This window comes from Chelonia mydas, chromosome 4 (assembly GCF_015237465.2).
Source record: "Chelonia mydas isolate rCheMyd1 chromosome 4, rCheMyd1.pri.v2, whole genome shotgun sequence".
NCBI lineage: Eukaryota > Metazoa > Chordata > Testudines > Cheloniidae > Chelonia > Chelonia mydas.
Window position 1 is genome coordinate 25,274,000 of NC_057852.1, and position 24,690 is coordinate 25,298,689.

Sequence of the window (24,690 nt, forward strand, 5' to 3'; positions counted from 1 at the left end):
ATGGGTGTTGTACAGGGCAGGCATTTTAAAGATTCTGTCACTTAGGAAGACCCCTTCCCTCTTTACTCCTAATGTTGCAATGAGAAGGTTCCATGACAGTTGGGAAGTGCCAGTTGTCTCCTTCTGACTGACTAACCTCATTGTTTATTTAGCACCAACAATGTGGAGTAAAAAAGACAAAGCTAACGGTAGTGCCAAAGGAGGGAGAAGAGCTTCTGTCATAAGCCCCCAAGGAGGACTAGAAAAAGACATATTATGATGTAGTCAGAAGTATCTAGTTTCAGGGGGTTAGTTAATTTTTGTTTCCTCCATCCTAATACAAAAGAGAGGAGTATGTTTGCACTTTTGTATTTAAAAAAAAAAAAAAAAAAAAAAAGCAGTGGGGGAATTATGGGTAATGGATGGCCGCCAGCGCAGTTCCAATTTTCCAACTGCTCCATGCCCGGTGCCCTTAGGATCACCAGTTGTCGACCAGAACATGCGATCGAAAAAGGCAGCTGGCATCTCCAGTGGGCACAGTGGCCTGGGGCATTAAAAGCCCAGGTGCCACTGCAGCGGGGCTAAGGCAGGTTCATCCCTACCTGAGCTAGGGCACCACGCTGTGCCCTGGAAGTGACGAGCTGGTCTGGCTCCTCGGGAGGGGGGTTATGGGGCTCCAGATGTTGTCCCCACCCTGGGCACTGGCTTCACACTCCCATTGGCTGGGAACCCCTTGCCCCCCCCGGAACTCCCCCCCCATTCCTGGGCCTAGCTCAGAGCCCATGTCCCCTCCTGCACCACAACCATGACCCCCTCCAAACCCAGATCTCCCTTTTGCACTGCAGAGCCTGTACCCCCATCCCAGGGCCCTCACCCCCCTGCCCCAGCTCCTGCCTCCCACTCCCTGAACCCCTCATCCGTGGCCCCACCGCAGGGCCCTCACCCCCCTGCCCCAACTCCTGCCTCCCACTCCCTGAACCCCTCATCCATGGCCCCACCCCAGGGCCCTCACCCTCTTCTGCACCACACCCCCCTGCCTCAACCCGCAGCCCCCTCCCACATTCCAAATCCCTTGGCCCCACCCCCAGCCTGAAGCCCCCTCCTGTACCCTGGAGCCTGCACCCCCCTTTAGAGCCCCCACACGCCCCTGTACCCCCACCCCCCGCCCGAGCCCGGTGCAAGGGAACGAGGGCGGGGGAGAGCAAGCCAGGCAGGGAGAAGGCGGGGCCGTGGGGTAAGGGGCGGGGCCAGGAGGCTGGGTTTCGCGCCAATAGGAAGTTGGCAAGCCGCGGTGAGCGTCTCCGCAGCCCCGCGGGGCAGAGGGACACGCGGTTGTCGCGTAGCTCACGTGCGGCCGGCAGAGATTGTACCGTGTCTGAGGCAGGGAGCGGGGGTTTGAAGTTCACCAGTTGAGTAGGTGGGAGAGGAGGGGGTAAGTGGATCCCCGGCAGTGCGAGCAGGGGCGAGGGCCCGAGGAACGTGTCGGGCAGTTCTCCGTGGCCCAAGCACCCGGGGGATGAGGCAGGACCTCAGTCAAGACTTGCTCTTCGTTTAACTCCTGATCCGTTCGCTGCCGCCCGCTGCCAGCGCTCTGCGGCCCGCGCTGCTGCTTGCGCGACGCGGGCTCTGGCTGGAGGGGGAGCAGAGCAGGGCTCCCGCACGGCGGGTTGCCGGGGCGGGGCGGGGGGGGGCAGGAGTTAGTTTTTCCTGCCGCAGGGGCTGGCGCCGTCGCCGCTCTGCGGGGGAGCGCAGGGAGCTCACTCCCATCCCACCGCGACCCAGGAGCAGCGCCGGGGCCGCTCTGCGGGCTGGACAGAGTCCCCGGGACGCCGGCAGAGGCCCGCCCCTGAAGGGGCGGGGTGGGTGGTGCGCAGTGGCGCGCGCGCGCTCCCCAGAGGCCGGCCGGCGAAGGGGCTGCTGGGAAGCGGTGAAGTCATCATGAAGCGCGCCGCTGTCGCCGCCCTCTGACGCTACCGCCGCGCTTTGCCTCCGAAAAGGGTCCTCTACCGCCGCTGCCCCCGCCCCCGCCCTGCTGCCCCCGCGCCGGTGGGTACCTGGAGAGGCGCGGCCGGGGCGCTGCTGGTGCCTCTGCGCCCGCGTTCGCCGGGGCAGGGTTATCCGGGGCTCGGCGGGCTGAGCCGCTTCCAGTTTCCGCTTCACCCCCCTCCCCTTCCCCGCCTGCATTATCGGTCCCTCCTCGCCCGCCTCCTTTTTGTCTTTGTCAGCCAGGTGGCTCTGCCCGGGTGAGACAGGTGCGGGCTGGGGGCGCTGGATGGGGACCTCTCCTGGCCTCTCGGGGAGCGGATTGGGGGTCGGGAGGGGATGGACTGGACTCCCGCATCGCCTTTCCTTGTGTAATATATTACATTGCCCCTCTCCACATGGGCTTGTTTTCTCCTTGTCTCCGGGCCAAGGCCTGTCCCGGGCCATGCTGGGTGGGGGGCAGGGCGAACAACCCCTCGTTTTTTTTCCTTCTGTAGCAGTTTCTGTGTGTTCGTTTGTTGTCTTCATGCCTTTTGGTTTTCAGTAAGCCATGGGTGATTGTCTTCCCTCCTTTCTCCCACAGAGACTGTAGAATCAATCCTGTCTCCTCTCTTGCAGACAGCAGGAGGAACTATAGGCTGAGATTATGAGTCTGTTTAATCTGGACCGCTTTCGCTTTGAGAAGAAGTCTAAAAAAGTGGAACAGGAAAATCCACCTCCTTCTCTTCCCATAGCTGAGCTAGCAGCTGCTCCTTCTGCTGCAGCAGACAGTGTTGCTGCTGCTGGCGGCGGTGGTGATGATGAGGTTACAGATGACAGCAGCAGGCCAGATACTCCAACATCAGATGTGACCGAGAAAACTGGTGAGTCGTGTTAGATTTGTGTCTCGCACAAACACGTTGATAATGTTTTTATAAGAGTAAAGCATCTGCCCCACTTACAGCTTTTCTTCAGAACTCCCCCTTTCCAAATACCACTATTCCACGATAACTGCCTTCAAAGCATCAGACTCTGCCATAACATTTTCTTCTATAAAAGTGAATAGAGGGCTGAATCAAGATTTAGAAGGTCAGGCTTGGAGCCTGCTGAGAGCCAGTAATCAAGTGTTTCATTGGCTAAGGCTAACCCAAATCTGACAATTTTTAAAACATGTTGCCCTTCCTTTTGTATAAACATTTCCATTGTAACTGAAAGCATTTTTATATTTAACATTGTACACGTACAAACACTCTCTCTCTCTCTCTCTCTCTCGGAAAGTATCCTTGAACCTCCAAAAACCAGAAGATGTGATATCCCCTATATACATCACTATGCAGATCTAACTTATCTATGGAGTACTTTTAATACTACAGTGATGTGTGCTGTACAAATCCTTAATCTCTCTGCTGTTCAGTTACCACCCTTTGCCCATCACATAGTCTTTTTCAACATCATCCATCAGTACCCCCGTGCAACTTGGCATGCAGCCTTTCCATGATGTCAGTGCATCAACGTTGATGACTTTTCCTGTGCTCTTAGTCCTCTCTTCCCTTGTTCCTTTGATATGGTTGATTCTCTCTCCATGTTTGACTCTCCTCTATCCTTGACTCTTTTGCTCCTCTTCCATCAAATGCTCTGCGTTGCCTACTTCCAGCTTTGGCTCCTGCCAGTACCAGCTTCCTGCCCTTGCAGAAATCTTATGCTCAGGGTAATTTCCTCCAGTACATATCTGTTCTCTCTTCCTTCACTTCTGTCAGCTTCCTAGTTAAACAGCTGTACTTCTCCAATGTAATTGAATCCCAGCTGCCTTTTTATCACCTTTAATTCACTCCTCAAACAGTTCTGTCCTCCTGCATTCACTTTTCCACACAGGATCTCATTGATTTCTTGGACGAGAAAATGGACAAAATATGGTGTGAGTTTCTCTTTTTCTTACAGCTCTTTCCTCCATCTCTGCTATTACTGATACAGAAGTTTCTCATCTGCTCACCTCCTCTAACCCCTCCACTTACCACAGTGATACACCTTCCCTTGTGCCAACTCTCATTCTCTCTTACTCTTTTCCATAAACTCTCACTCTTCTATGGCTTTTCACCTTACTACATAAGCATTTTGTAGCCTTGTCATCTTAAAACCCACCCTTTACCCCACTTGCACCAGCAACTGCTGCCCCATTTCCCTTTTTCCTTTAATTTCTAAGCTAATTGAATGTGGTATTTACAGCTGCTGTCTGGAATTCATCTCTTCAGTTTCCATCCTAGACCCTTTTCAGTCTGGCTTCTGCACCTTGCATTTCACTACGACTCTTGTCGAAGTGTCGAATGACATCTTCCTAACCAAAGCTCAGAACTAATACTCCATCCTTAATCTCCTTTATCTGTCAGCTGCCTTTAACAGTCTACCATGCTCTTCATTTTCTTGAAATCTTGTCCTTCTTTGGCTTCTAGGGTTGTGTCTCTCTTCTCTTTCCTCTGTTTCAGTCACTCCTTCTGACTTCTTTGGAGCTCTTAAACTCCCCCCCAACCCCGCTTCTGAGTCCTTCCTATTTCCTTCTTTGTGGATGATCACACCAAGCTTACCTGTTGCTCGGGCTTCTGACTTGGGCATTGTCTTTGATTAGGATTTCTTTCCAGGTCCTCACATCCAGGCTAGGTCTAAATCTTGCCTAATATTTCTTTATAACATTGCTATAATACTGCTGTGCCTATCCATACACAACAGCTAAAATTTTTATCCAAGCACTTACCTTGTATCTTGAATATGGCAAAATCCTTTTCACTGGCCTTGACTACTGTCTTGCTTATATTTATTCAGAATACTGCTGCAAAATATTTTTCCTAGTCCATTGATTTGGCACGTCACTCCTCTCTTTGCATCCCTCTGTTGCTTCCCTGTTATCTGTTGCATCAAAACATAAGCCACTTGTCTTCACTCTCAAAGCCCTTTATAACCTATCTCCATTCTACTTACCATCTCTCATTCGCTGTTAAAGTTGACTATTCCCCCTTGTGAATCAATTTTGTCAGTCTTCATTGCCCATTCCTTACCTTTTCAAACAACCACCTTTGTGATTTTTCCCATGCTGCACTTCCGATATGGGAGGAGTTCTCTGTAGGCATCTAGAAAACTCTTCTATTATCTTCCTTCAGTATTTTCCATTGCCATGATTCCTACAAAAACCTTAACTGCTAGGCTGCTGGTGTGCAGAGACCATGCCTATTGTGCTGACCAATATTGTCTCATTGTATCCTTGTACTCCCTATCAGTCTGTTAGTCTATCTGTTATCTTAGGCTTGGGGCAGGTCTGCACTTAAAACGCTCTTCCGTGCAGTAGTGCTTTAATGAAGACACTCTCTACTGTTGGGAAAGTTCTCGCCCGTCGGTGTAGTTAATCTACCTCCAGGACAGGCAGTAACTATGTCAGTGGGAGAAGCTTTCCCATCCACATAGCACTACCTACGCTGGCACTTAGGTCAGCATAACTACATTGTTCACAGGTGTGGATTGTGCAAACCCCTGAGAGATGTAGTTATACCGAAAGTAATTCCGGAGTGGAGACCTCGCCTCAGATGGTAAATTCTGTGGGGCTGGATTGTCTTTTTGTTCTGTGTTTGTACATGATCCATGACTAGGCATCCTGTGTGCTGTAGGGGGTGTTAAGAATGTAAGCTTTGAGCAGTGGCCCAGAGAATAGTTTATCTGATCGGGTTGCCAACTTCATTTCTATTTGGATCAAGTCTTCAGATTAATCAGTGAAGTCTATTGAGCTATCATAATAGTTGTTAATTAAAAAAATCAGTCAGTTTAATAATCACATCTACTTCTGAAACGGTTATACTGTCTAATGTTAACAGTCGTCTTATATTTAAAGGGAAAGATTAAAGGAAAAAGTGTGTTCTCCTTTTTTTAGTTTTTTCTTTGTATGTTAGCCTGAGTCAGTATTTCCACTTGAATCAGTCTGTTTCTACTGGTTGTAGGGCTTTTGTGTCGCACCCACATAGAGAAGAGAGAAAGGACATGTATTATTGAAAGCACAGAAAGTGGCATGGGATTTAAGGGCAGATGAGGTATCCAAAACTTCTTAACTTATTTTCAATTAATTAATTTTCAAGTAGACTCTGGACCCTAAACCCTGTCTGTTTAAGGGAGAAATAATTTGAAAGCTACTGTGCACACACAACAGTTTCCCTCCCTCCAGGCTTCATAATATTCTTGGATTAGCATATGGACGGTGCGTGCATGTGCAGTCGCTACACTAATGCAGGGCTTTGAAACTCAGGACAGCAATCTTGATTTGGTTTCTGTAGAATGTATAGCCAATGCCAAGTGTGGTGTATAAGAATGCATGTTCCCGGTGACCTCTGTTGGTGAGTAGGTGGGCTGTTGGTTTCTCAACTAGTTGGCTCTTTCTCGTGGCATTAGGCTTCATTCATAGGTATAGAGAATGGCAATAGTTAAGCCAGTTGTTACAAAAGCATGGGTCTTTCTGGACAGATGAGAGTCAAATGGGTGCAGTCTTCTGTCCAGATGCAGATGAAATGTGGGTGTTTATGTAACCAGCTTCATTTGGGTAAGCAAGTACAGTGTTGTGTCTGAGAGCAGCAGACCATTGTAACAATCCAAGGACTCATGCCTTTGATGGATGGAGTTGTTACAAACGAGGGAAGTACTTTAAAATGCATGTCTCTTCCTACCAGCATAACTTTAGGCTTGTCTGTGTTGAGCTTTGGCCAGCTGCTCTTAATCCAGATATTTTCTGCAATATATTGCAGATTTCTCAATATGGCAAAGTTTGACACTGAGATTTAGTGTTAGGTGTTTGCTACTGCCACTTCAGCCTGTTCTGTCTCACTAGCATTCCCAGTGGCTTCATGTAGATGTTGAATTCAAAGGAGGGAACTGAGCCATGCAGCTGTTTTGTGCTTCTCCTGTGTTTGTATGTTCATATATTAATTATCAAATAGGGCTGTTAAGCAATTAAAAAAAGTAATCGCGTTGTTAAACAATAATAGAATACTATTTATTTTTAAATATTTTTGGATGTTTTCTCCATTTTCAAATATGTTGATTTCAATTAAAACACAGAATACAAAGTGTACAGTGCAAACTTTGTTTATTTTTGATTAAAAGTATTTGCACTGTAAAAAAAAAAAAAAACCACCCCAAAAGAAATAGTAATTTTCAATTCCCCCATTACAAGTACTGTAGTACAATCTCTTTACTATGAAAGTTGAACTTACAAATGTAGCACTATGTACAAAAAATAACTTTTATTTTTTAATTCAATGTAAAATTTTAGCACCTGCAAGTCCACTCGGTCCTACTTCCTACACTCAGACAAGCAAGTTTTTTTTACGTTTTCAGGAGATAATGCTGCCCGCTTCTTGTTTACAGTGTCACCTGAAAGTGCAAACAGGCGTTAGCATGGCGTTGTAGTTGGCGTCGCAAGCTATTTTCATGCCAGATGTGCCAAAGATTCATATGCCCCTTCATGCTTCAGCCACCATTCCAGAGGGCTTGCATCCATGCTGATGACAGGTTCTGCTCGATAATGATCCACTGCAGTGCAGACCAAAACATGTTCCTTTTCAACATCTGAGTCAAGATGCCACCAGCAGAAGGTTGATTTTCTTTTTTTGGTGGTTTGGGTTCTTTAATTTCCGTATTGGAGTGTTGCTCTTTTAAGGCTTCTGGAAGCATGCTCCACACCTCGTCCATGTCAGATTTTGAAAGGCACGTCAGATTCTTAAACCTTTGGATCGAGTGTTATAGTTATCTTTAGAAATCTCGCATTTGTACCTTTGCGTTTTGTCAGATCTGCAATGAAAGTGTTCTTAAAATGAACAACATGTGCTGGGTCATCATCCGAGACTGCTGTAACTTAAAATATATGGCAGAATGTGGGTAAAACAGAGCAGGAGACGTATAATTCACTTCCAAGGAGTTCAGTCACAAATTTAATTAACCCATTTTTTAAACAAATGTCATCAGCATGGAAGCATGTCCTCTGGAATGGTAGCCAAAGGATGAAGGACATACGAATGCTCAGCATATCTGGCACCTAAATACCTTGCAATGCCTGCCACAAAAGTGCCATGTGAAAACTTGTTTTCATTTGGAGGTGACAGTGTAAATAAGCGGGCAGCATTATCTCCCATAAGTGTAAACAAACTTATTTCTATTGGTGTTGGCTGAACAAGAAATAGGGTTGAGTGGAGTTGTAGGCTATAAAGTTTTACATTGTTTTGTTTTTGAATGCAGTTATATAACACACACACACACACACACACACACACACACACACACACACACACAAAATCTACATTTGTAAGTTGTACTTTCAGGATAAAGAGATTGCACTACAGTACTTCTATGAGGTGAATTGAAAAATACGATTTCACTTATAATTACAGTGCAAATATTTGTAATAAAAATAATAGCACTGTACATTTGGTATTCTATGTTGTAACTGAAATCAATATGTTTGAAAATGTAGAAAAATATTTATTACATTTCAGTTGGTATTCTACTGTTCAGCAGTGCAATTAAAACAGCAATTAATCACAATTACTTTTTTAAAATCATGATTAATTTTTTTTTTAGTTAATCGTGTGAGTTAACTGCGATTAATCGACAGCCCTATTATCAAATACAGGACTAGTGTGACTTTAAGCAATGTTGTGGATAGCCGTTCTGCACATGGTGTAAGTTGTATTTTCACTTGCTCCCCTCTGTAGACTTCTGTATAGGGGATATTTAAGGTATAGAAACCAACTGTGTAAAGTACAACAGATTGTGTACTCACAGATACGAGCAGACATTCAGTGTGGCAGAAGGAGTTTTGGGGGATGTATTAGTGCATAGGCATTGGCTGCAGTAATGCATGCACTGAGAGCTAGTACCCTAGTAAAGTCCACTAATGGTTTAAAAATAAATTGTTTGTTTTTAAGGTAGGTTTTTTCCCCAGAGATTAAGATATTGCATTATATACAATATTGTATCTTATTTAAAACAATTACTTTTCAGTCTTGACAGTATCCTTTGTAAGTGACCTAATTGTCTAGTTTCTTTTATGCCTGGGTTACGTCAGCTGAAAAATATTCTTTTCCACAAATGAATTGAGCAATGCGTGCCTTATTTGTGCAAGTGTATTTTAATTCCATTCCTAGTTCCCTTCTCTTTCCAGTCTTTTCCCACCACCTTGACTTGAAACGAAATTTGAAAGCTCGGCGGCTTGCACAGGATAAATAGATGTCATTATTCTGGGGCATAAAGGGGAAAAAAAATTATTTTCAGATCCTAGGTTGAGTTTCCAGGTCTTGCGCTAGACAAGTATCTTTTTATTTGGAAAGTAAGCACACTTTAATCTGGAAAGGAGTGATATAAATGTGGTCTCCCTGATGCTTTTCTTAAAAAGGAACTGTGCTGTAAGTCCATTATCAAAACTCATCACCTCCAAGAGGCTTGTAATTTTAGTCATTAACATTTTAAAAACAATAATCCTCAAAGCGCCAAGCTTCTAAACAATCATAATGTCTTTGTCCTTGGCGATCCCCTCTTCCTAGTCCCATTTGTGTTTTCATGTTACTTTTCTAAATTTAGACTGTAAACTCTACTCCTGAGGGAATTCTGCGCCACTGTGCATGCGCAGAATTCATGTCTCCAACAGATATATTTTTTTGCTTCCCTGCAGAAAAATGTCTTTCTGATGGGGAAGCAAAGGGAAGCCACAAGAGCGGTCACACAGCCCTCCCCAGCCGTGCAGGTGCGTCATTTTGGGCACCCAGACTAGCCGGCAGGGAAGTAAATCACGGCGCGGGGAGGCGTTGTGTTTGCTGGAGACACTCTAGCTGCTGGCTCCTATCCTGCGCTGGGCTCAGCTGGTAATCCCAGCTGGGCTGAGGACTGGGGAGGACTTGCTCTTCCTCCTCAAGGTATGTACGGGGCTGGGACAAAACCACCCCCAGATATCTTCCATGGCTGCAGGATGCTGTGCCTCCCCCTGCTTCCTGCTCTCATCGCTCCTCAGCTGCAGGGGGAGGAGGGTCACTTTATGGGGAACTGCCCCCCTATCTGCCCAGCCCCCCGATGAGCCTCAACAACCCTCCTCACCCTTGCATCTGGAGCCCCCCGCCGAGCCTCAACCCCCTTCACCCAGAACCCTCTTGAATTCTGCCAGGCTGAGCCTGCCAGCCCACACCTCATGTGTCTGGTACAGAGGGACAGGGCACTGGGATGTGTTTGGGGTAGGCCATATCCTTGCGCTGTGTCAGGGTTGGGTGCAGCTTCACCACCGAGTTCATGTGCCAGAGGGGTGGCCTGCAGGGTGATCTCCAACCTCTGTTCAGCCGGTGTTCTACGCTCCCCACTGCCATGCTGGAACCGCCACGTTTACTTATTGACAAATACAATTTGCAGAATTTTATAGTACTCCGTGCAAAATTTGTAATTTTTTTGCACAGATCTCCCTTGGGAGTACAGTAGGGAGCCTGTCTCTACTTTATAATGTGCCATGCATATCTGTGGAGCTATAGAAGTAATATTTCTTGTGTTGATGCTGATACTAAACCCAATACAGATCTCAAGTTTGTAATGCTTTTCAATTTTATGCTGCCTTCATAATTTGTTCTTTTAGTGTTGTAGAATTTTGTGTTGACAATGCATATTGACTGTGGTGTAGAAGGAAGGAAGAGGGGATTGGTTTTTGTCAGCTGAGTTTTTGAATGTATGGGCAGATGGGGTGGTGTTCACCAGGAATCAGTTGAAGCTTCTTGCATTAGGAAGAGGATACGTCCTACTCCTTGACCCCTTGTGAATACACAACTGGCTAGAAATTCTTTTGGGGGACTTGAACTAGTCTACCATCATGTCAACCCTTGACAACAACCAGACATTTCCCTGCTCTCCTAGCATCTGCAGCTGCGTCCCTTAATGGCAGAGAGGCATATAGCTGTATTGTTCTGCTAAAATCATCAGCAGTGAAAGATGAGAATATTGACGTGCAGGTTAAACCTTTCTAGTCCGGCACCCTCGGGACCTGACTGGTGCCAACCAGAGAATTTGCCAAACGATGGGAGGTCAGTATTGTAGCGAGTGGGTCTCCTTTTATTTTTATATCGCCTAGGCGATTAAATGGAACAACGCTTGCAACGCTGCCTAGCCAAGGCTTACCGGCTCTCTTCATAACCAAGTGGTATTGTTGTTACACAGTTTTACTATATTGGCACAAGGAAATAAGTAGATAAAGCATAAAAAACATAAAATAAACTCATGCGGGACCACAGATGTTGCCACACCAGAGGATGCCGGACTAGAGCGGTTCAGCCTGTATAAACTCTGTCATTAAAATGAGAGTTAACCCTAATTTGAGCAACAGCAGAAATGCCAACCCTCCCCAGTTTTCAGAAATCCTCGTGATTTTTTTAACCTGTAATTATGAAATTACTAATTCAGGCTTAAGCCTACTAATTTTGCAAGCACATGTTAATTGATATGCAATTTTAAAGTAAAGTATAAAAGTAAAAAAGTAAAGTAAAAAACCCCACACTGGACTATGTAGCGGGATCCACACAGGGCAGTTGGAGTGCAATGTGCAGCCTGGGGCCAGTGAATACAACATCCAAGCCCCACTGACAGTTGCTGCGGCTCGTCTTCTATCAGACCCTTACTGCACAGTCTGCAGGGCAGGAGAAGACAGCGCTGAAGGGGAGAAAGGAATGTGAGAGAGGAGGGAGAAGAGAATGAAAATCATCCCTGGCAGGAGGTCCAGGTCTGGGACTGGTGAAGGTAATTAAAAGACCTAGGTGGCATAGGAAGGCAGCTTTCCTAGGGCCTGTCCTCCCCTTCTTCCTGTTTGGGGTGCAGGTGGGGAGCACCACAGGGGTGGGTTGGTGCCCCAGATGTGTCCGCCTCCCTTTGGCTAACAAATGGGGAAGAAGGGGGAGCGGTTCTGGTTTTTTCAAGGGAGGGGTGAAAGAGAGAGCTCCAGGCAACCTCCCTATCTTTTTTCATAAACCTCCCTAAAAGTCTCAGAGCAAGGTTGACATCTCTGCTGCTGTTACCAACTGCTTGCAGATTCATGAAGCCACTGTTGTGGTTTGTGTTTCCCATTTGGGTACCCTATTGCTGTCATGCTGTCTAAAAACTTTTTTAAAACGTAAGCTTATATTTTGCAGTCAAATTTCACAGTGTAGTTGGGATTCTGCAGTCTCCTACTTGACAGCAGAAGGCTGGAAAGCACAGGTTCCTGCATGTGTGTGTGCCATTTTGAATAGACACTAACTAGACTGAATTTCCAAAGCTTTTCTGTTTAATAATACTTTTTATATCAGATGAAGCGTCATAAGATTGGCACGTAACAGTTCCTGTAGAGCGAACAGTTGCATGTAGAAAAAATTGTCACTGGAGGAAACAAGTATATCACAAAATGATAGTTTGATAGAGATCAAACTTCTGGCAGTAAATCAAAGGGCAAGTCTATCCTTCAGCACTACATTGGCGCAGCTGCACTACTGTAGTGCATCTGGTGAAGACTTGCTATGCCAATGGGAGAGCTCTCTCCCACTGGCATAATTATTCCACCTCGGTGAGAAGTGGAAGCTATGTTGGTGGGAGAGGGCCTGTTGCTGACACAGTGCCAATATGGGCATCGCGAAGCTTGTCTCTCGAGGATGGGGTGTGGGGAGAGCTTTTTCCCACCCCGAGCGATGTACGCTATATTGACTTAGGGTGTAGTGTAGACCCGCTCTAAGTTTTGCTACAAGTCTAAACGTTCCAGAGAATTTTATCAGTTTGATAAAACAAGAGTTTCTCTGCTGAAGCAGAATTCCAGAAAATAAACATGTTTTCTATTTTTACTTTTAATTTAGTGAGAAGAGTGAATTGTTGCCTCATCTTTTAGCTATGCACAAGGTCATCCTCCACAAGAAGAGCTTTCTTCCTTTTTTCATCTCAGTGGACAAATGCCAGGAATGATACAAACCTTTTTTTTTCCTTTTGTATTCACATATTCCAATGTTATCTTAAATCCTGTGGCCTTTCAATTGCTGTTAGACCTTGGCCCATGCAAAGGTTACATTTTATTAATGGCTGATGACTTAGTTTTCCCCTAGAATATTGAAGGTCCACTCGTTCAACCCTGCCAGGATCCAAGTTCAAGTTTTTACTTGATTTTTGTAGTGACTCTGCTTTGTAGTACAAAGCCCTGTTATATGTCAGCAATACATTTTACAATTTAATGGGCAGTTTTTCCCCCTCCAGTCTTAAAATTCATACTGTTTTTTAGAAGTTTCCACAGTGTCAGTAAATTGCTTGAGGTCATATATTTAGTTTATCTGAGTTTCTGTCAAATACTGCTACAGTACCTTGCAGGTTATTTTATATTTATTTCCTGCACGGTTGCTTTCTTACAACAGACTCCTTCTGCAGCTGTCATAGTCTCCACTGCATGCTCTCTCCCTCTTCCTTCAGTCTTGCATGCCTCCAGGGTCTGTAATTTTTCTCATCTTGAAGGAAATCGTACAGCTTCTGTCTGAATTTATTCTAGTTGCTTGAGCAGTTTTTTCTAGTTCTGCTCATTTGAAAAAAAAAAAAAAGAAAAAGAAGTTTGAGAATATGTGGGTAAGACATGGGGCTTCTACCTCAGATCAGAGTTCTTGAGTGCCACATACACCTCTGCCCCAATATAACGCAGTCCTTGGGAGCCAAAAAATCTTACCGCATTACAGGTGAAACCACGTTATATCGAACTTGCTATGGAGGGCCAGGTAGGGAAGGCTGTGCCTCCTCAAACAGCCTGGCCCCGCCCCCATCCAATCCCCACCTACTTCCCACCCCCTGACCGACTGCTCAGAACCCCCGATCCGTCCAACCCCCCCCCGTCCCCTGACGACCTCCTCTCCCTCCCTCCCTCCCCCCCCCCTCCCCCCCCCCCCCCCGAGACCCTCTGCCCCTTATCCAACCGCCCGGCCCCTTAACACGCTGCTCAGAGCAGCGTGTCGGAGCCAACTCTGTGAGAATCAGCTGTTTGGCGTGGCAAGCCTTGGAGGGAGAGAGGAATGGGGGAGAAGCGGAGCAGCAGTGCGCTCGGGGGAGGAGGCAGAGCGGAGGTGATCTGGGGCGGGAAGCTGTTCCTCTGCCTGGCACCCTCCCCCCCCCCCCCTTTCCCAGTTACTTGCTGCGGCCCTCCCCATGCCGCTCCCCAGTTCACCTCTGCTCTGCCTCCTCCCCTGAGCGTGCCGCCACTCCGCTTCTCCCCCATCCCTCCCAGGCTTGCGCAAGCTTAGGGGGGAGGAGGGGAAATGTTTTACCGCGTTATATCCAAATTCGTGTTATATCGGGGTAGAGGTGTAATTCCTATGTATTCTCTGGAAAACCGCTTGAAACTGTATTCTGTAACCCAACTGAAAAATGAATACGTGGAAATTCCCACCTATTCCAAGTGCCCATTTTGGTGTGTAATGTAAGGGCAGGTCTATGCTGCTATAAAATGCCCGGGGCTGGCCCCTATCAGCTGGTTTGGGTTGCTGGGCTTTAGCAGTGTGGACTGTAACCTGAGTAGGATATACTGGCATGGGAGCTGCCTGAGCAATATCTATCCGACTACAGCTATCTGAAAGAGAACAAACAGCATAGTGAAATGACATCTACAGCCATGTCTACACTATTATTTATGTCGGCAAAACTTAGGTCATTCAGGGGTGTGAAAAAACAGCCCATTGAGTGACGTAATTTTCACTGGCATAAGTGGTAGTGTGTACAGTGCTATTTTGGTGGGAGAGCTTCTCCTGCTGACAGAGCTACCCCGCTCATTGAGATGGTTTTATTATGTAGACGGGAGAGCTTCCTCCCATTGGCAAGAGCAGCTGCATGAGCAGTCTTACGTTGGCACTGCTACATCGGTACAGCTGTGCTGCTGTTATACCAATAAAATAAAAACCAGCAGGATTTTATGAAAGGGGAAAAGGCAAAATGCCACATTTATTGTGAATACAGAAAGAATCATAGTAAGCAGTTATAGCTATAACATTCCATTCAATTTCATATTTATTCACACAGTCATTCATACACACACACAGGTTCTGCAAGGTTGTTATCATAGTTACCAGAGTTGCTCATGCCAAGCCACTGGCCAGGTGGCCTGGACATGAAGAGGGAGCAGGGCCTTGTCAGATGCTCATCTGACGCTCCTGGAAGTTGGTTTGCAGAATCAGACCCCAAAGTTCCCACTTCTTAGAGTCCATTTTTATAGGAATTTCTTCCTATGCCAGTCTATGGGAACTGCTTCCTCATGCTGTTGCTGAATCAGTCAGCAGATGGCACATTCCTGACGGCTCCCTGCTGCCAGATGTTATCTTGTTCTTTGGTTCTCCCATTCTTGAGGTTGTTGGGTGGATTCCAGTCTGCCCTCCGGGGTGGTCCTCTGGTTATTTCCACTTGACACCTTCGGCGGATGGACACTGGATTCTTAGGCTGGCACCTCCCTGATCGTTCAGTTCTTATCCACACCAAGCATCCATCCACATACATGCTCTCTCTCTCTTTTAATCACAATTGTTAACGAAGCGAGATGAATACAACAAAAGGGCGGGGAGTCTCTGGATGCTGTTTCTGTTGTTAGAGTATTGCTTTGAGTCTCTCTGTGTGTGAGTAGTAGTTGTTACAAAGAATTGCTTTGAGAACAGAGTCTGTCTTAGAATGTACTAACACAATTAGCAGTGTGCAAGTTTCACACATAGAGGGAGAGAAACAGTACCAAAAACCAAGAGACCTCTTAATTTAAACTGTGGGCAATCAAACTCATTTGTGATTTTAATCATAGATACAGAACTTCTTTAATATGATCCAACACTGTAAGCTCTCAGGTGTAGACATGGTCTAAACTACAGATGTGCTTGTAGTGTAAGTGAACCCACCCTCACCAAATATACCTTAAATCTCAAACGTACTATTCTGTGGTGCTCCAATCACCACTTCCATCATCCGCTCAAGTGAAGGAGTAAAAAGGACTGACTGGAGGCATGGGGAAAGCTTGGCTTGAGTGGAGATCTACTCCCTTTGACCCCATCTTGGATTTATGCCACTAAAGATTTTAGAAGGAAAGGAGATGTAGGGAGCCATTTGTTTAGCTGGAAAACAGAGCTCAGAGCTGCATTTCTCTACACATGCTCCTTTTGAAATCAAAGGGACTTAATTTCCAACCCAAGAATTAAGGTAGTCTGGGCACTTTTGAGTAGAGTGAAAAGCCACTTGGAATAGTTACATGACATCTGGGGTGGCCCAGAGATCTAGAGTTTGATTCAGAGTCCTTGTTCATGTGGAAATTTAAGTCTGCTGTATGCCTCAGCAAATCCAAGACCAAGTTGGTCAAGTAATTAATTGGTCAGCCTAACCATGAAGTCACAGGTGTCACAAGGTGGGTTATACACATTTGGCTTGTAACCCAGCAGTTGTTCACTTTAATAGCCATATTCATGTTTTTGAATGGCTTTTGTGTTTAAAGCTATTGGGTATTCAAACATAGGAATTTGGTCAACTAGAGAACTTAAATGAGAAGTCTGCTGATGGAAACCCATGGATTCTGGGGACTCGTGAACACATAATGGTGTGATCTTTATTTGAATAGTCAATGTTTTTCAATGAAAGATCATATCTTTTGTGGTGAGGCTTTAGTTGCAATGAAACATTTTGAATTTATATTCTTTTCCTCCATCCTCCAAATGGCTTGTACAGAAGACTCCAGTGTCCCAGAAACCCCAGAAGCAGAGAGGACAAAGAATTTATCATCTTTCAAGAATCGAAGAGGGATACAATTTATTGATGTGTCTTCGGATAGTGAGGATCAAGGACCACCAAAGTGTTCCAGTACAAAACAAGACAGTGTTCCCATGAGCGAGGTGATTGTAATGTAAGTCTTCACCATACCACTCTTCTGTAGTATTCATTATCTTCATTTGTGAGTTCATGAATTTTAATGTCCTACTTTTAAAAAAAAAAAAAAAAGGGGGGGGGGGGTGGGCATTTCATGTGTGCTGACTAAATGCCATGTTGGTTTTGAATGTCTCCACTGACCAGGCTGTATTGAGCTTTTGTCTCAAAAAGCTTCACCTCTTTAAAGAGTTGTCTTCCTCTGAGTACTACCTAGTTCACTGGAGAAATCCCAGAATACATGAGTTTCAGTGATACTTCTGGTATTTATCACATTATGGGCAATTGTCAATGAATTCAAGCACCACCAAGAGGATTTCTCAAAATTCAATTTTAAAAGGTTAGCTGAAGTGTTTACATATTGGCTTTTGCTTTAGCTTGCTTGCTTTCATCCCGGTTTTATAGACAGATTAGTTCTCATGTTGTGCCAAAATTGTCGAATGACCAGAGGCCTCAAGTTAATGGAAATTACTCCTTTACTATAGCTTTCAGAAGTCTTCAGAATTGCGCAATGCTTTTCAGTTTCTCTGCCCCTGAGGAAGCACTGTTGATAGATGGTCAGGTGTTCCTTCAGGGCATAATATATAATAATCTTTATATAGTGAAGAGAGTTCAGCACAAAAATAGTTATGCATACATGGCTCGACTTTCAGAATTGTTGAATATATGACGGGTCTTATTGTAGAGACAAGGTGGGTGAAGTGATATCTTTAGTTGGACCAGCTTCTGTTGGTGAGAGAGACAAGCTTTTGAGCCACACAGAGCTCTTCTTCAGGTCTGGGAAAGGTACTCTGGGGATTCCTGTACTGATTTAACTGAACTGGTAGAAAAATCTATTTAGTTAAATCAGTGCAATCCCCCAGTTTGGATAGAGCTGTGTAAGTAACTGACTTTTCATTTTACTGTATGCAATGTAGTTGTAGCGATGTTGGTCTCAGGATATTAGAGAGTCAAGGTGGGTGAGTTAACATCTTTAATTGGACCAACTTCTGTTGGTGAGAGACAAGCTTTCCAGCCACACAGCTCTTCTTCAGGTCTGGGAAAGGTACTCTGAAGGTTACAGCTAATGGCAATAGGGAACTGATTGTTTAGTGTAAGTAGTTAGTACATACTCTCTGCAGTCAGAGGTTTGAATGGTCCCTTAGAATATGTGCTAACTAGTGAAGAGCTGACCTGAAGAGCTCTGTGTCCCTTGAAAGCTTGTGTCTCTCTCTAATAGAAGTTGGTCCAATTAAAGATATTACCTCACTTAACTTGTTTCTCTAATATCTTGGGACTGATATGGCTACAACTACATTGCATGGGTCCTACTGCAGTCAGTGGAAACTGCTAGGTTTTCAGTGCTGTTGAAAAGTAGGTCAAGAATATTTTAAAAAACAAATGGTGAACAGAATGGTGCCTGTTTTCTCCCTCTTCTGTTGCTGCCTTTTCCATTCGCAATGAAACTGGGGATTCTGTTACATCATCTCAAAACACTCTCTCAAGGAGAGGTTACATATGGTGGTTACCCCCTGCATTCCTTTCTCCTGCATGTCTTCCTTCTCTGTTCTTCACGCCTCTGCATTTGAGTGAGGCTACATAGATCTTTTCCAAGCTGCCATCGTGCCAGCATGAGGACCACTGAGAGCACAGGAGAGAAGATCTTTGTTCCAGTGTCTGGTGCCATATTGGCCCCTGCTAGTTACAATTGTGGCGGAAGTCCTGCTCAGCCCCTGAATTCCTGCATTGGGAGCCATGCTCAGTTGCGCTGTGGGATAGCACGTGTAGTCATGTTGGTATGTGGGAACTACTTGAGGTTGGAGCATGCTCTTGCAAACAGTCTTCAGAGAATTTTGCTGTCAAATGCTAAGAAGTCTTAACTGAGCAAACTGCAGTTTTTTTTCAGAGGGATCTTACTTGCCAAATTTGGGGGAATGTTTACAGGGATGGTAATTCTGACACCTGAGCAATCCCCCCCTCAACCACCCTTGCCAAATTTCAAATCCCTGCTCCAATGTATGTTGCTGTTAGTTTTTCAGCAAAATAGTTGTTAATTTTTTTTTAACGTAGGTAAAATGTATTTTTCCTTAATCTTGTTCTCTGAGACAGATAAATTGTTTTAGCTCAAACTTTTATAACATTGTCAGTTTGAAGCAGACACCTAGCATGGAAAATTTTAGCCTTCACCATTAGTTTTTGTGAGGTTATAAACCACTGAAAATAAAATCTTTCTAATGGAAAGTGTCAGTCAACCTTAACTGTAGGTGTCACTATCTGAGTTGCCTAGAATATATTAAAAAATCCAGTTCATGGGTCAGAACTAAACTTGCCATGTTGTGATTAAGTATGCATTTCTTTATGCTCAATCATGTGGGCAATGTAAGATTTATGATGTCCTTGACTATTTATTACCTTCTTGTCAAGTACTTGGCATTTTATACATGATATGATTGGTAAGCACCTTTATTTAGCAAATGTAACCTTTCAAATGATTTTTGTTGTTTTTTCTTTGGACTTAGTACAAATATTCTTCTCCTGTGGGTACTGAAGCAAAAAGGATTTAAAATATATTAATAGAACTATCATTTGCACCATCACTGTATTTAAATATTACAAGAGATACTCATCCTCCTGCTTAAGGGCATAAACTGATTCGTAGCTGAAGTTAGAAAAGAATTTTTTGCTTTGTTACAGCTTTGTGCTGTTGGCCAGGTGTGTTTTAGGCTTGATTAGTTTTTTAAGCACTAGTTGTAGGCAAGAACTGGGTAGTATCTGATGAAAAATGAAAATATGTTCTCAAATTTTTGCACACACCTTTTACAGATGATATTTTATTACACTTTCTCAGCATGATGGTTATTCACATATTGAAGTCTAATGGAAAAGTATATAGCCGGAGTCAGTTGGAAACAGCAACAGTTTGAGTTTTTACTCTCTTCTGCCCCACCTCTCTGCAGACACTTACCTAAATTAAGTTGCTGTGATGCTATTCTCTGTATAAGTATGTCATTTTTAACTGTCAGGCGAACTTTAGTGCTGCGAAACAGAAACTAGGCATCTAGCTAAATACAAACTAGCTAAATAAGACAGTCAAGTATGGAACTTCCATTTAGGTCCTGCCTGTGCTACAAAACTAAGTATAAACTGAAATGTGGTTCCATTTTGTAGGGTTGCCAGTTGTGCGTAAGCCTGATAGATTTGGATATATCCAAGGCTTTGGTAGATCTCGGGGACATAGTTAAAACCAAAATTAGGTTCTGTCTACACTGCAAAATGGAGCCACATTTTAATATATTTAAAGTATTGCAAGTAGGTCTTTTCACATGGTTCATTTTGTAATTTAGATCACATCTTGGATATGGATTTGATCCTTCCTTGAGAGTGTGGACAGGGCCTTTACAAACTCGGTCGTCTTATCTCTGGGAAAAATTTATGTTGGACCTTTTGAGCCTGAATTTGAGTTTAGATAATGCCTTAATCTATTTCCATTTATGAAAGAATGAACTCTGATGGTACTGACAAGACACAGATAGTGACGTTACCTATTGATGATGTAAATCATTCTGTTGGCTGCCGTTATGTTGGCTGGCTATGCGACACAATAGGTAACAGCCCTACCCCACATCAGAAATGGGTTCACTGGTGGTGTTAGGCTAATGTACTGAAGACTTCTGTGAATTGTTGATGCTTCATTTTGTTCTGAACAGTAGATGATAACTAAGATACAACCAGATCCACTGCTTTGCTGGATATTAGTAGCTTGCAAGACTCAAAGGTATCTTGCAAAAAAATTGGGGTTGTGCTATTTTTTTGCTTTATGGTGAATGAAGGCCTTTTTTCAAGGTAACTGTTTCCTGTTGTTAAACTGTGCTGTCAGTGATGTGTGGTTTCAGTTCTATTAAATTGTTTCTAGTTTCTTTCAAAGAATGGTAATACATGAACCGCTACTTTATATGAAGATAAGCTTATGTAGTGTTACATTTTCACTGAAAAATTATGTGGATGCTAAAACAGAATTCCTAAGTAGAAATAAGTCTTATTTCTTTTCTGTATATGGTAGTTCTGAACAGTCTGATGATGAAGAGGCTGAAGATGTACCACCTACATTTACATATATAAATGATGCAGACCAATCACCAGACATGGATGAGGTGGAAGACATCAGAGACGCTAAACTCCAAACACTGAAGGAACTCTTTCCGCAAAGAAGTGACCAAGAATTATTACAAGTAATACTGTTTGGTTTTGCAGCCTATTTCCAAGGCAATATGTGTTTTTTAGTGCCTTCCATGTGAATGGAGGAAGAACTTTTTAATTCTTATTTGCAAAAGCGTATTTCCATTTAAGATTTTAAAATTTAATTACCACACTCCGAAAAAGTCCCACTTTAAAGCTTTTACATTCTTATTTAAATATATTAAGAACATGTTCGTGCAAACGAGGCTAAACTTTGCTAAATAACTCACAGAAAGAAACACCTGTTTAACAGAGGTTAGCCCTTTCCCCTCTCAGTAAAAATGATCTTCAGCTGCATTTAGACAGGCAGAGTAAGGCAACCCATGTTTGCTGATCATCAGCCACTATATAGTTTTGGTTTTTTTAATTTTTTTTTTCTAGTATAGTCAAAGGCATGGACTTCAGTCCCACACGTTATCGTACATCTTTTTTTTTTTTCATAGTCCTAGTCCTTAGTTCTCTGCAATGAAAATGAAACCTAGACTACTGCTTTGGGACTTCATGAAGGAGAATTTCCATACAGCTTCAATTCGTTTTGACTTAGAGCTACATCTGTGATATTTCTCATTAGTCTCAGGTGGCCTGCCTAATGCCTATTGGCTGCTGTTGTCACAGTATGGATGCTTGCATTTAAGCCCATCTATACTATGTAATGGTTGACAGCTGTACCCTCCTTTAGCTGAAATTTATTCTGTGCCACTTTCCTCAGATTAAGACCTCAGTCACACCTGTGCAATTTAAATGGTGCTACACACACATGTATCCATGGCACTTCTATATGGCCCCCATTGCCATAGTATGTGAGCACTTCTCCATCTTTACTGTATTTATCCTCATTGTACCCCTGTGAGATAGGGAAATATTCTCCCCGCTTTACAAGTGAACTAAATGACTTTCTCAGGGTCATACAAGTAGACTGTGATGGATCAGGGTATCAAACCTGTGTATTTCTTGTCCCAGATAAACATGCTAACCACTGGGCTATGCTTCCTTTCTGAGAACTTAAATAAGTAGTGAGGGCTTAATTTGAAGATGTCATAGGTGTCACCGATGATGTGTAGATAGGAAAGAACCCATCTTGACTTTCAGATGTCAAAGTGAGTGTTCAGAGCTGGTTTTTGGACAGGAGGAGAGATGGAAGGTTTTTGAATGGCCTCTGCACATTACCAGTGTTAGCGAGATGCCAACCAGTGTAGTAGAAGCAGTGCCTGTTGAAGTACCCACAAGCCCCACCCCATAGCTCTAAATGTTTGCGGCAGTGTTATAAGGGGGGTAAGGGGCTTCAGTCATCTTAGTTCTTTCCAAATGTGCTAGTGTATGAACCTGGAACTTCTGGCTGCTCTTACTCAAACTTAGCTCTAAAACAAAAATGAACTTTAATGCCTGTATATGGTTGCATTTTATTGTTTTAGTGTAGTTTCAGAGAATAAATCTCTGCTAGCTTAGTTTTTAAAGCCTTGGCATTTTCAAGTCAGCCAAATTGAGTCTCTCCTTTCACCATAGCCTTCCTGGGTCCTTCCTGAAATCTATCTTGGTCCCCACTGCCTAGTATCTTTCCAAGTGGATTGGTGTTGTATTGAGGTATGTGGGTGCTCCAACTGGCACTGTTTCTTGAGAGTGCCACTCTGCTCAGCTGTCGGTGCATGTTCTCAATAATGTGAATGTGTAGAGGATCATTGTGAAGGGCGCTAATTAGTAGTAAGAAATCTTCTTTTTACTTGTATACTGAGTAAATTTGGGTTGGAAAATACAAAGTGCAGCTTTTAGTGTCACTTTTCAGGGAAGAAATGCACTTCACGGTGTAGTAAGGGTCAGAAAAATGAGTAAATATTACTTAATTACCCAGTAGATCGGCTCCCTGATTTGTGTTCAATCATATCTGCTGACTTAAGTGACAGTTTTTTAGCTGTTAACTGGAACTCCTGTTAGCTGAATTGACTGCATTGTCGTGAGAGAGTAAGAGGGCTTCTGTTTTGGTTCCCTATCAACAGAATTTTCTAAATTCTAATGGCAGGGCTAATTTTTGCCTTTGTTTGCACCTGTGCAACATTCTTCTGGACATTGTAAACAATAGTCCTTTTGTCACCCCGTACAGCCTGTCCTACCAAGCCCTTGGGAAATGAATGATTCTAGGGTGAGTGGTGCTTGCTTAAGATAGCTATCCTATTGTAGTCAACCTGAGGCATTGTGTAATGATTAAAATTGGGGGTGAGAACATGGACTCCTGCATTGTGTTTCCATCTATGTCACTGACTCGTTCTATGACCTTTGGCAAATTATTTCACTTATGAAATTAATTTAACACTTTAGAGGTGTTGAAGTGCACAAGTTTATAAAAATACTGAGAGCCTGAAATGCAAGATGTTATGTAACGGGAGGGAGAAGGGTCTGTTCCTAGATTTGGGAATAAGAATTCATATAAACTCCGAGAGCAGCACAAGATACCCTATTAATGCACATGATCCAGGAAGTCAACAGATATGAAAGACTTAGCACGAAGTAATAAAACTGCTAAATAGAGAATGTTTGTTTATATTTACAACTTGATGGAATTTTAAGCTTCCAACACTGCAATTTTAACTAAGGTAAGTTTCTGAAGAAATTAAAAGTGAACACTGATGTCTTGAGAATATTCAAGAAGTGCAATAAGTGAAAATTGCCTTCCTGAAAAGCAGTATTTCAGTCCATATTTTTGCAGCCCTTCCAAGGCAATAACTGGCACCTCTAATTGGCTTGGTTAATGACTGCATGTTACCGTGGTTCGATTTTACTATAAATGTTGTAAAACGGTGAAATAATAGTTTCAACCATTACTTAGCAGCTTTTTTCTGTTCAATTTGTCACTGATCACTTAATTTTTCTCTTGTTAGTTGATAGAATCAACAAGCACAATGGATGAAGCAATAGCTGCTGGCTTGAAGTTCAATGATGAAGGTATGCAGTAACCTTTACCACTGGAACGTTATACCAGTTGTGCATTATTCAGGAAGATTTTTCACATTGCAGCAAACTTGAGAGGAGGATATTTAAATTGAAGTCCAACAAGACATGTATGCAAAGAGAAAAATATTCACACCGTTTAGTTTTTCCCTTCACTTAAACTGTTTTAGGTTCTTTCCATGCTCTCACAATAAAAGGAGAGTTTGGTGGTTTCTGTAGGTCAAGGTTGCTTTAATTTATGAACCCAAAATTATATACATTATTTCTGGCTTCTCTGTAGAACAGGAGTTGCAGATTGAGTAATTATGGAGTAGTGATCTTTTTTTTTTTTTTTTTTTTTTTTTTTTAAATTTAATATGTAAGGGAACTGCAATGGAGTACCAGAGCTTTTTACCTCTCGATCCTGTTCAAATCCAGCGCAGATCAATATTGACAGTCATTTTATCTGGTTTAGTGGCCCATGTGAAGTTGGCCCACAGAAATCCAGTTGGCTGGATTCTAATTCTGAATAAACAAATGCCTACATATTGATTGGTACTTTTTAGAGTATTATATTCATGGTTTGTTGTGAATTAAGTCTTAAAGTTTTCCTCAAAGGACCTGTTGAGTGTTAGCTCAGTAGTTTTTGCCATTAACAGTGAATGCAGGGAAGCAGCATAAACCTCTCTA

The 24,690-nt window shown here is 43.5% G+C and overlaps 1 protein-coding gene across 8 annotated transcripts in view; it reads left to right on the forward strand.

Annotated features, from left to right (window-relative positions):
* Positions 1 to 1,233: 1,233 nt before the first annotated feature.
* SMARCAD1 (SWI/SNF-related, matrix-associated actin-dependent regulator of chromatin, subfamily a, containing DEAD/H box 1) overlaps positions 1,234 to 24,690 on the forward strand; it is a 79,399-nt gene continuing 55,942 nt past the window's right edge. Inside the window, exons 1-5 of one of the 8 annotated variants that reach the window (XM_007063001.4) lie at positions 1,234 to 1,411; positions 2,581 to 2,825; positions 16,672 to 16,846; positions 20,906 to 21,074; positions 23,952 to 24,015. In XM_007063001.4, coding sequence (XP_007063063.1) covers positions 2,609 to 2,825; positions 16,672 to 16,846; positions 20,906 to 21,074; positions 23,952 to 24,015 — 625 coding nt within the window. In that variant the 5' untranslated portion in view covers positions 1,234 to 1,411; positions 2,581 to 2,608. Of the gene's footprint in view, positions 1,412 to 1,860; positions 2,232 to 2,545; positions 2,826 to 16,671; positions 16,847 to 20,905; positions 21,075 to 23,951; positions 24,016 to 24,690 lie in introns of those variants that run through there. The other 7 variants (XM_043545174.1, XM_037896874.2, XM_037896876.2 and 4 more) reach the window with 7 other exon arrangements.